Source organism: Punica granatum, chromosome 4, assembly GCF_007655135.1.
Source record: "Punica granatum isolate Tunisia-2019 chromosome 4, ASM765513v2, whole genome shotgun sequence".
Taxonomy (NCBI): Eukaryota; Viridiplantae; Streptophyta; class Magnoliopsida; order Myrtales; family Lythraceae; genus Punica; species Punica granatum.
In genome coordinates, this window is record NC_045130.1 from 35,121,236 (window position 1) to 35,132,884 (window position 11,649).

General features: G+C 40.6%; 2 protein-coding genes across 4 annotated transcripts; one reads left to right on the top strand and one right to left on the bottom strand.

Annotated features, from left to right (window-relative positions):
• Positions 1-950: 950 nt before the first annotated feature.
• On the top strand, positions 951-6,347 carry LOC116202494 (two-component response regulator ORR23-like). Of its 2 annotated transcripts, XM_031534070.1 has the most exons (8): positions 951-1,139; positions 1,254-1,322; positions 2,347-2,744; positions 2,844-2,920; positions 3,043-3,079; positions 4,456-4,615; positions 4,733-5,105; positions 5,570-6,347. In XM_031534070.1, the coding sequence occupies exons 3-8, from the start codon at positions 2,387-2,389 to the stop codon at positions 5,747-5,749; spliced, it is 1,185 nt and encodes a 394-aa protein (XP_031389930.1). In that variant the 5' UTR covers positions 951-1,139; positions 1,254-1,322; positions 2,347-2,386; the 3' UTR covers positions 5,750-6,347. The 2 variants fall into 2 exon arrangements, with proteins under 2 accessions (XP_031389930.1, XP_031389929.1); XM_031534069.1 differs by having other exon boundaries at positions 951-1,322.
• A 568-nt stretch (positions 6,348-6,915) lies between these two features.
• LOC116205851 lies at positions 6,916-11,438 on the bottom strand. 2 transcript variants are annotated; one of them, XR_004156594.1, is made up of 4 exons: positions 11,229-11,438; positions 8,754-10,704; positions 8,477-8,640; positions 6,916-7,691 (listed from the first exon to the last, which is right to left on the bottom strand). XR_004156594.1 is itself a non-coding variant. In XM_031538537.1 (3 exons), exons 2-3 carry the CDS (start codon positions 10,683-10,685, stop codon positions 8,611-8,613), a joined length of 1,962 nt encoding a protein of 653 aa, XP_031394397.1. In that variant the 5' UTR covers positions 10,686-10,704; positions 11,229-11,438; the 3' UTR covers positions 6,916-8,610. The 2 variants fall into 2 exon arrangements, 1 of the variants encoding a protein (XP_031394397.1); XM_031538537.1 differs by having other exon boundaries at positions 6,916-8,640.
• Positions 11,439-11,649: the final 211 nt, after the last annotated feature.

The window sequence follows — 11,649 nt, forward strand, 5'->3', positions numbered from 1 at the left end:
GTAAACGGAGAATATTCATGCCAGAAAAGTTTTACCCCTTAGTAGGCTATTCGGCTCGATTGAATTAGTCGAAACCTAATCGAACTTCCGGATATCGGGATTTACACCCATAAAAAATTAAAACCATGAAATGACATTGCTTCAGAATTGTCATTGCATTTAACATTAGAAAAGAAATATCTGAGCATTGGGATTTTTGTGCCTTTCAATTGGCAGATCATTGGAAGCCTCATGGTTTTTGGCTAACAATGATCTGACTCCATTTGCCTTATAATTATTGATAGGTGAAGAACAAGTGAAGCTATGCATACATACATATATATAATATATCTATCTATGTAATTATGTGTGCATGTAATGGATAAACAATTAATCAGAACGGCCGGGAAAGGGTTTGGAAAAAGGTCACATGAGTTTCAACCCACCGGAAAACATATGAAGATTAGTGGGTCACTCGTACGCATGGTGGTTGAAATTTCTCCCATTAGTTAATTGGTTATATTAATTTATTTTATTTATATGATATAATGCATATTTTTTGACAAAATCGCAAGATATCATGTACTTAATGCAGAGATTTATCTTTACTCATGTGCCGTTGGCTTACCATCTTGTCATGGTGTATTTCCAATGAATTTTGAAGTCCTGTACAGTAGATATAATCTATTTGCTAATGATGGTAATTTGCCAACTGCATTAGAGCTTATGATTATACAATATATATATATATATATCAATTTCATTTAATTTTTTTTAAATCAAAGAAAACGTTAAACCAAGCTATCGACCTATTAAAGAATTCATTCTATACTTGTCAAGAGAGAGAAATTAAAATGCTCTACGCCCCGACACAAGTCTTCGGCTAAGGATGTTTTCATTTAATACCGAAGTCGAGGAATATTTGAAAAAGCCATTATATTATTGTCTTTCCACATTACATATAAACCTCATCTCCTCCATAGATGACTCTCCCCAGTAACTCTTTCTCTCTCTCTCTCTCTCTCTCTCTCTCTCTCTCAAGTTGATAAAGCAACTTGCTCACCTTATCACATGCCGAATCGATCTCTCGAACAGGCAGTGGATCCGGTCGCGTTGTCGTCAAGCGGTGATTGATTAGTGATCCGCACTAAAATTATCAGGTCAATCGGAGTCTCAATAGTTCGATCATGTCATGGATAATTTTGATGTCCATTTTCATCTTCTCCAAGGTGCGTACTTATGCCAGGAACTGAATTGGCCGCTCAATTCGTCAGGGTATAGATCCACACATGTTTCTGATGACTGGATTCAAGTGATTGGTACATATGGGAGCTCATTGAGAGGTATACCAATGAAATCTCTGCTTATATGTATATATATAGCTCATCATGTCATCTTCATATTATAGATATAGCTCTGCCTTATAATTGAACCCTGAGAAATTAGGACAGAATTGAAGCTTAATTTCCGGAATCATACTTCAATATTTAAAGGATTAATCACAGAAGAAAATCACGGATGGAGGAGGAGCTTTCTTCTTCAGAAAACCCTAGTTAGCTAGGTTTCACTCTTTTGCACCACTTTTGCTCCATCCCTCTTACTTCTTATTACGGTTTATCTTTCCTATTCTTTTTTTAATGGAAAAATATCGTTTTTTTTCCCTTTCTCTGAGGCAAAATAAGGTAGGAATTTTATTAAAATGGATAGATGCGTAATGTGATGTTTTTGCATATAATTATGCTCAAGATACACTAATTTGGATCATTGAAGTTCTCCCATTGCATGTATATATTTAAGTTCTTCTTTTACTATTTTATTCTATGCCTATTTTTTTTTTTCGATAAGGGGCCAGAACCCATTAGAACAGTAAAAATTAGGAATGAACTAAACTAAACAAAAGCAGGATAGGGCAGCCTAAGAAAAATCTGCAGAAAACAAAGCTCTTATTATGTCATTTAATTTATCTTTTTGTTCACCGGGGAAATTCTTATATAATTTGTAAGGATGTTTAATTATGTTCTTGAAGTTCAAATGTGAAACTTCATTAAACGTTTGTCCAGGTTTAAATATCCTAAAGTGCCATATTTTGAATCTACCTAAAAAAAAGTGTCATATTTTGTTACCAATTATAAGGGGATGATCTTGAATCTAAAAGATAGTATACGCGTGAGCACAAATTTTCGCCTAGTAACCAAGAGATTTCAAGTTCAATACTCGTTACGGATCACATATGCCCATTTATTAGCTATTAGGATTTTTTTTTCAATATATTAGATTCATGAGTCTCATTATGTAACTTGAAAAAAAAAAATCAAATTCGTACGATAATATGTAAATGCCTAAACCTCTTCTTTTGTACATAAACAGGTTGCTAGCCCCAAGATTAACATACACAAGCCTCCACGCAATGGAGCTCCGGATCACAGATCGCACCAAATTAATGGCAGATAGGATTGAAATATCCGATGCTGAAGAAAATAGTGATGAGAATAGCGAAATTCGAACCCAAGGCTCATCATCAGACGAGACTTCTTCGCAAAAGGTCTTCTGTATCGACTTAAATGAGGCAGCTGCCATAGATGACTACGAGGGAGATCAAAAGTCTGAAAACGATAATTCGAGTGCAAGTTGTGCAGCAGAAGGAAAAGTAGAAAGAACAACCACTGTGAGACAGTATGTGCGCTCGAAAATGCCCAGGCTCCGATGGACTCCTGAACTGCATCTAGCTTTCGTTCGGGCTGTCGAGCGACTTGGCGGCCAAGAGAGTAAGTTTCTTCTTCTTTTTCATGTATTTACTCATTTTTACAGTTGATCCATTCTTTTATTGAACTAGTCCTTGATACATATTCTTATGCGGAGAGTAGAAGCGACCCCGAAACTGGTGCTCCAGTTGATGAACGTAAGAGGACTTAGCATTGCGCACGTAAAGAGTCACTTGCAGGTAGCTACACCAAATAATACTCTAGAATTGGAGCTTTTGTTGTCACATAACCTATACATTGTGTACATGTTTTTCTCATTGCCTAACCTGCTAATGGTCTGTTGAATCTCTTATTTTTCCAGATGTTTCGAAGTAAGAAGCTCGATGAGTCTGGACAAGGTAATTACCTATAAAACATTAATGCGAGCAAGACGAGCAAGACGAGCCGTACTATTATATATGTTCGATCAATGCGTTCTTAAAATAGACATTTAGCTGTCATCAGACAGAGCAACATAGTTAAGCTGTCATCAGACATAGCAACATAGTTATGGTACATAGTTATAGCATGATTGGTCAGGGCTCGTTGGGTTTCCAAAAATCGGAATGCACACAAAAATAAGACCAATTGTACCCGCTTCTCCTGAACAACGGAAGAAGTTTCACTTTCTTATAGACGTTACCTTAGATATTGGTCTAGACAAGAAACTGAAATCGAATAACTCCAATATAAATAGAACTATATTAAATGCACGGGAGTCAAGACAAGTTTAGATGTAGAGTGATTTTGCTCGTATTTATTTTGCTCGACTTCATTGGCGCGGGGTTAAATACATATAATGCTTGGAAAACGTTCTTCTTTCAGGTATTATTTGTTTGAAATGAAACAAACGACACTTCTTTAAAAAAAGAAAAGAAAAGAAAAGAAAAGAAAGACATCTTGAAAAACATGTACTTCACCAAACCATGAAAGGAAAGGTTTACATAATACATACATTGCATGCATCTGGTACTTATGTGTATAGATATCAATATAGACAGACTTTACAATAATTAGTCGTTTGTTTTCTTGTCAGTGTTTCTTTAATTTTTTTTTTTTGATATGTGTGTTTCTTTGATTTATTGACATAATAAACATGTCCTTTCGTGAAATCCCAAGATTTCGGTTTTCCCTCCCCTAGTCAAAGTAGATTTTTGTTTGCTTATGGTCGTTCAGTCAAACCTATCACTATTTTCATTTTCATTTTCATTTTTTTTCCCGTAAAACAACCTTTGACTAATAATTTGATAGCTTACTAGAAAACTACAATTTAAAATATTTTAAAAAGAAAAAAAGAAAACTGAGGCTTTTTTTCTATTATGTTATTCAAAGGTTAAACGGATTTCAATTAATTCAGTTCGAATCAAATTGACCAATTAAAAAAAAAAGAATCATGAATTTTCTCCACTTACAAAAGTTAATTTCCACAGCTTTTTTTTTTTAAATATATCACGATTCATGAGAAGTCATTAGCTCGTTAGTAGGACCCATAGTAGCTTCCATTAGGCATATTGTTCCTTCCGTTTCTCCTTTGAGCATTATATGCTTTGAATGCACCAACTACTATGCGTTGTTCATACTTGCATGTTTGTCCTACGAATCCATATGATGTTCCATAGCCGGTCGCGGTGTTTATAGATCCTAATTTAGTTGATAACACATCGTGTCACCGCTCATATACGGGACCTTATCCCCCTTTTATATAATGTCTCTTTTTTGTTCTTTTTTGATATAGTTTTGTCTTCGAGAAACACGTTGATTCGAGGAAGAGAACACCTCATGCAGATGTATGGAAGACTCGATGCCCATGAGCACCTCAAGAAGGACATCCTCAATGGTAGCCGCTTGCTGTCCCCTCTGCTGATCAAGCAATCATATGACTTCAATTCAACGAGGTTCTTTCATTTATTTCCCTTATATCTTTAATTAACTTATGATTATGATATAGTCTTTCGTACATTAACATACATGCGGATCGATACTTATAAAGAAGACTATATACCTCGCACCAGGTACCACCCGTGGATTCTTGGCAACCACCTCGCGAGGTCGATATCGCACTGCAAGGGGGAATCAATATCGGATGTGACCCGTCTGAGTACTCCGGCGCTGTTACAGCACCGGAGCAGGAAAGGCCAGTACCCATTTAATGGGCCCAGTAGGCCCGCCAGGTTCATAGAGGAGAAGAAGTGGCCGCCCCGAGAAATGTTTATGGGGGCCCAACAAGGACTTGGCAGGCCCACGAACTGCTCATATGATTCTTGGTACGTTGACACGTGTCCCTCTCACCCTCTCCCATGGAGATTCCAGGCCATGAACAAGTTCCTCCACGCTCCATCAACGGCTGCCATTAATGGCGATGGCTGTGAATTTGAGCCTTCTGAGGTAATTTCTCTAAAATCTTGCCATCCCTTTTCCTAAAAATTCCTCTGAACGTTAGATCAAAGACTAACGTGACAATCTAAGGGATCAAAGAACTGTCCAGAAAAAGAATATGAAAAATGCTTATCATGTCGATTTTAATATTTGACCCTCCTGCTAATATTGATTGATACGACTAGTGACGTTTGGCAATCTGCCATCGGAGGGACGTACGACAATTTTTTACATCGATTATCTGCTCACATTCTCATCACAAGCTAATTTTCAGACAAATTTGCCCCCAAGTGTGCATCCAAAAATTCCAGAATTGTGTCATATGTGCAAGATTCAGTAGGTTTAGATATAACTCGTGCGTTCTCATTGCACAACATCCACGCATATTAACTTTATTTGAAGGGCCTTTTTTTTTTTTGGATAAGTGGTGATCGATGTTCCGTTAATATAAAAAAGAAAACCATGTATTGCAGGCTCGAAGATTGCATGAAGAGAGGGCAGAACTAGAGAAGAGCTTGCCTGATTTGAAGCTGAGTTTAAGCCATGACATGCTGGAACCCTCTGCCGATGATGATCGGACCGGCCGGAGAGACAGAATACGCGAATTCGAAGCCGCCGACACCACTCTCTCGCTGTCTCTATCCCCTTGTTAGTCCATGCAGTTACCGGAAAAAGGCGGGAAAGACGAGTTTTTCTGCTGACGGAACCGTTAAGTACCATCAACAACCGTCCAGCGAGGCCATGTTTATTGTTTAGCAGAGGTTCCACTTTCACCTCAATTTGACGGTTGTTAATGGGACTTAACAGTTCCGCGACGGTGTCAGAAAATTTCACGTCAAGCAAATCGGTCCATGAAATTTGATTTTTTTTTTTTTTTTGGTTGGGGGTGATCTAGTAAGTCACTTGAAGTTGAAAGAGGGTCGGATGGACTTTGGGCTGAGTACTTGGGATCTGACCGTGTCAATGGAGCAGAGGAGTGAGATCCTTCGAATAGTACTCAGACTCATAACCAAAGTTTGGGAACTTCCATTGTGCAATTCTGTGATTCCACACTTTACTAAGAAGGGAATTTGTCATAAAAATCTCATAATATTTTGCTTGACGATATCGATTATTCTCTTAGGACGTTGTGTTCGACATATGAAGGTACTGAACTTGCCGTATGGATAATGCTAGATTTCATCAGATATACGTGCTTGTGATCCCTAAATGTATCAAATTTTCTAGACGAATTCATGTTTTGATGATATACACATTTGTTTCTCAAGCTTAGGTCCCGTTTTGGTCGGCGAGAATGGAATGAAAATGCTCATTTCTCCATTTCACTTCATTTTCTTACATAGTGTCATTTAGGTTAATTGAAAATGGCATTCCCTCATATTTTTTCTTCATTTTGATAGAATGAGTATTCCCTTAAAAAAGAAATGGAATGATCATTCCCTCGTCATCATATTTTTTCCTTTCATTTTGATGGAATTAGCATTCCCTTAAAAGAGAAATGAAATGATCATTCCCTCATTTCATGCTATTTATTATGAAGCATTATATATGTTCTTTTAATTTATATATATAAGAATATATATAACATGATATCTTGATAAATAAGTTCAATATTATAATTATATTCCTTCATTTTATAATGATTATTGAAGAAATAACAAATTTTCACTCAATACTATTACTTTTTCTTTTATAAAATTCATTTATTTTCATTCCATTTCATTCCCACGTACCAAACGGGACGCTAGGGAATTCAACTTTCCTTTACCGATCCAAATCCCGAGTCTATGGTCCCTCCTAGCTACAGACACACCGGGTAGGTATTGAAGTACCTAACACTAACGTATATGAAAGATATACCCGAGTCTTCTCCACCTTTACCAACAACAACATACATTAACAAATCCTTTTACAAGGAAAGGATATGCACAAAAGATAGAACGACGACATATTGCCCATTAAATTTCGCATATGATTCATCTGCCAGAAATTCTATGACTCAGTTACGGTACCGAGAAGGACATTTGACCACTGTCGGATTTCACGCTTCTGTTACAGAAGCATGGAATCGAATACGGGTCGGCAGGGCCAGACTTCTTCAGCCGCTGCTGCCACTGTATCCTTCATGGCCTCTTGGACTGCTGTCATCTCCATCGAAGCCATCGCCGCCGACTCCTTCATAGCCATTGCCACCATCGGATTCGTCATGGTCATTGCCAGCGGCACCATCATCATCATACCCCTGGTTGCTGCCGCCACTGATTCCATCATAGGCATCACCACGGCCAACTTCATAGCCACTGCCACCACCGAAGCTCCCCCCTCTAAGGGCACCTCTTCCGTAGATGCTGCTACTTCTGCCGCCCCCAATGCCCCATCTGTTGCTGCTGCTGCCGCCGTAGCTGGGGCCACCACAGCTGCCACCGTGAAAGGAGTCGCCTGCCCTGCTTTGTCTGCCTCCGCAAGCGAATATGATGGAGGAGATGATTGTAAGAGACAGCACAACCGTGAAAAGTAGGAAGAAGAGGCCGTCTGCACCCGCCGAGCTCTGTGATAGGGCCAGACCGCCATCAGTGGCCCGCCCATGGTGATCAGCTAGTGAAAACAAGAAGCCGTTCCTCCCCATTAGCTCTCTATAACTATTCCACAATTAAGCAGCTTTATGTACACTACATTATAGATAGGAACATATGAATATACATAATTTTATTTTATCACCTGGTCAAGGGGAAGCGATAAATTATTAAACGATTTTAGTCAAATTGGTTAGGCCTGATATCTACAATATATTAAGATGTAATTCATCATGCATCAAGGAAAACTTATAATAATGGTCGTCGTCATGTTAACATCTTAACTTCCAAATTTCGCAGATATAAAATGACCAAATACACTATATAAAAATATATATTCCATTAAATTAGATATGTATACATATAAAAATAAAATGACACGATGAGGTCCACAAATCCCGAAGAACAAGATTTTCTTTTGCGATGAAAATGTTCTTCATGTTCTTCGTAGCTGCATCCTCATTCACAACCATCGCAGCAACCATTATTATCACAGTATGCTTATGGCGATGGCCATAAGAGACAGCACGGCCAGATAAGCTTGATACAGGAACAGAGGGAGGCTGCTGCCACCACGGTCGCCACCGCTATGTTGTTTTTCTGGCAATAGCAAGGACTGGCCTCGCTCTACTATGTTGTTTTTCTTTTTTTGAGAAATAGTGCTAGGATTACGAGAAAATACGGAAGGCATGATTCTTAAAAATATCCGAGGTTATTAAGATAAGTTACATGAAAGAATCAGTTTGTGTAAATGAAGAATATCAGTACGATTGTGATGACCTTTACAAAGACATATATGACAGCAACCTGTTTGTACGGAGATGCAGTAATCACCCACAAATGTATGGACATATTGACAGTAGCCCCCTGCCGTCGTCTTTCGAGTCGATGAACTGAAAGTTTCTGCCACCGTGCTTCATTCCGGGATTCTTATGGACATTTTAAATTTCCGGGATAGGCGTGAGCATTTCCTGATGAAAGGAGAGGAAGATCAATCACGATTATCAAGTAATGTATTAATAACAGTTTCCACTACAGGAGCTAAAGAATTAGTTTGGACTGCAGGAACTAAAGAGTTACTCACCGAGGAAGGCCGTGTGGTTTTGATGATTTTCTCCCACTTGGGATCTGTAGGGAGAGGCTTCAGGGCTGATTGGAACCTATTGGTCTCTTCCGGGCTCGGGAAGAAGCGCGCAGGTGAATACCGATATGAAACTGAGGGCAAGGTGCGGAACAGCCATGACTCTGCTGGAGATTTTGGCAGGAGTGGGGGAATGTGAAAGGTAGAACGGGCTGGACGGCTATTATTCCCATGATTGCTTGATCTCGTAGTTGACTGTTGTTCTGTATCGATCTTCTCATCAGCGGGACATGTACTACTATTCTCCGGAGTAGTTCCCTGAGCAATAAACTTGTCCGGTTCCGGGAAGTTTAACTCAATAGACTCGATACTCTTACGTCCCAGTATTTCCTTTTCATCTACAACAACGATGTGTTTGATCTCGTGATGGCTAGAGCCAAAAAGAGCAGCTTGCTCCATCTTATCGCTCCTTCCATTAGGTAGGGAAAACAAAGAAACAGAATCAACGGGCTCTGTAGCTTTTTCTTCCGAAATTTCCTTTTCATCAACGACATTGATTTCCTTAATGTCCCATGGAAGAGACTCGACCGAAGCAGTTTGTCTCATGCTGCCATTCACTGCATTGACATCGAAATCAATCCCTCTGTAGCTTGGCGGGCCTGATACTGAACTCGTATCCGAACTGCGCGAGTTTATGGTCCTTAATGAATCTATGTAAAGGGTTCTCTCGACCATGGGACCTCTGGAGCCTGAAGACGATTTCCATTCGTCACCATCATTGGCCAATAAATCTCTGAAGCTGGTGCATCCTTTTTCCTGTGCCCCTTTCTCTTCCTGAAAACTGGAGTGAGGGATAGACGACCCGATCTCGCCGGGCAAGTTTCCGTGCTCCAGTAAATGCTGGTTCTTAGCTGAAACTTCCACATTCCGAGAATCTCTTTGATGAGTAGATTGGTTTGTTCTACTGGTCTTGCTCTTCCCATTGCGCTTCTCCACATTCCGAACTCCCATATCTGGCCCGGCATCTGAGATGCAAAACGAACTCTTCAGCAAGAACCGAGGCAATAAGCCGCAAACCTTCAGTGTTGAACTCTCAGGCTCAGTATCATCATCTTCTTCGCTTTCAAACCCTGATATTTGCCCCGTTACACGGGACAAGAAACTCGGGTTGAATTGATAAAGTGGATGCTGCTTGTTCACATCTGAGGCCTTCTTTACTCGCAGTCTCGGTTGCTCTCGAGCAACTGGTGGTTGAGGTTGCTTTTTTTGGGCGTAACTGTGAGCAGGCGTTTCCGAAGCCACTGCCTTGGCAGCGGGCAGGAAGCGGCCCATCATGAAATCTTGGACTTGCGGGTCCGTCGCGAATCTCCCAGACGACCTCAAGTCTGATCCATCCAATCCGCTTAGACCGCTGATACTGCAGTTGTAAAAGAAAGATTCCGTTCGAGAGAGGTTGTCCGGTGCATCATAGTAGGTCTCCTCACCATCCTCCACCGCTGAGGTCGTCCCCAGCTCCGTGCTTTGGTCGGGCCTCTCTTGTTTGGCTACAATATTATCAGCCAGTACATGGTCCCAGCATCGAATGTCTTTTGCGCAATCGCTGGATGCTTTGCTTGACTCATCTTGTTTAGGATCCGGGGTCCTTCCAGGTGGAAGCTTCGGGGCTCCAGGAAGCTTCTGCTGAGTGTGATTCAGTGATTTCCCTTCGCACTTCGGCCTTCCTGGACTCTTCTCCCATGTGAAAGGAACTGTCCCAGGATTCCTCAGGGGACCTGACTTCAGCTCCGATCGGTAGGGAGGAGGCTGGGGTACTTTCGGGAGCGTACGTTTGGTCTTTCTCGATTTATCTTTGGCTTCGGGGGGCGGCACTGCTGGTGAGAAACGCCTCACCGAGAGGAAAGGCTGATTGAAATCCAATCTCTTATCTTCTTCCATCACTATTGCTTTGACGCCACTGCATTGCAGAGACATTATCGAATCAAATATCACATTCTCGGAACAAATGGAAGGATTGCTGGACTCGGCATCGCTCGACTCTCTCTTCTCGGAACTAATCTAAGATTTCGGGCTAAAACGTACCGCAACTCAAGGTTCCTCCAAAAGTCAAACATACTAATCACCCATTATAGTCAAGCAGTTCAGTTCATTTCAGCTCAGGCTCATCATAAATTCACAATGCTGACAATCTATCACGCTCTATGGCAAGAAACCGGCACGAAACTAACCGACAGGCTCGATCACGAGGTAGAGGACCCCGGGTTGAGAACCAAACAGAAACCAATGACTACTTGTGTTTCAGATTCAAGATCCAAGCAGTCTTCAGAAACAAGCAAAACTCAGTCACACATTAAAAGTTGAATGTTCTTTGACATAAGCAGAGACACGGAACAGGGGAACTACTGAAATCTCCGAAGGTTAAGGTAGTCGTGCCAAAGATCACTACAGAGGAAATCAGAGAGCAGAATTCAGAGAGAGTACCTGTCAGATAGACAGAGACAGAGATGGCGGTGGCAGAGGTGGAGGAGTCGGCTGCTGGAGTGGAGATGCTTCGGTGAAGATGAAGGAGGAGGGGAGGAGAATGAATGAAAGAACGCAAGCAAATGAATGAGACAGTGACAGAAGAGAATGGAAGAGAGGAGGGAATCAATACCTAACCATCCACTTGAAAAGAGTCAAACAGTATGCGTTCAATAACACACGAGGAAAGAGAGATAGAGAGAGAGATTGAGATCAATTTATGACAACGAGGAACATAATAATTTAATCATTAAATAATTTTTTCGGTCCGCACCGCCTCTTTCCCGATTAATTCGCGCTTGAGCTAAGCTCGGTCAATCAAGGGGCAAAACTCTGACAACAAACATAAATTTTCTCCATTCAAAGGATTCGAACTTGAAAC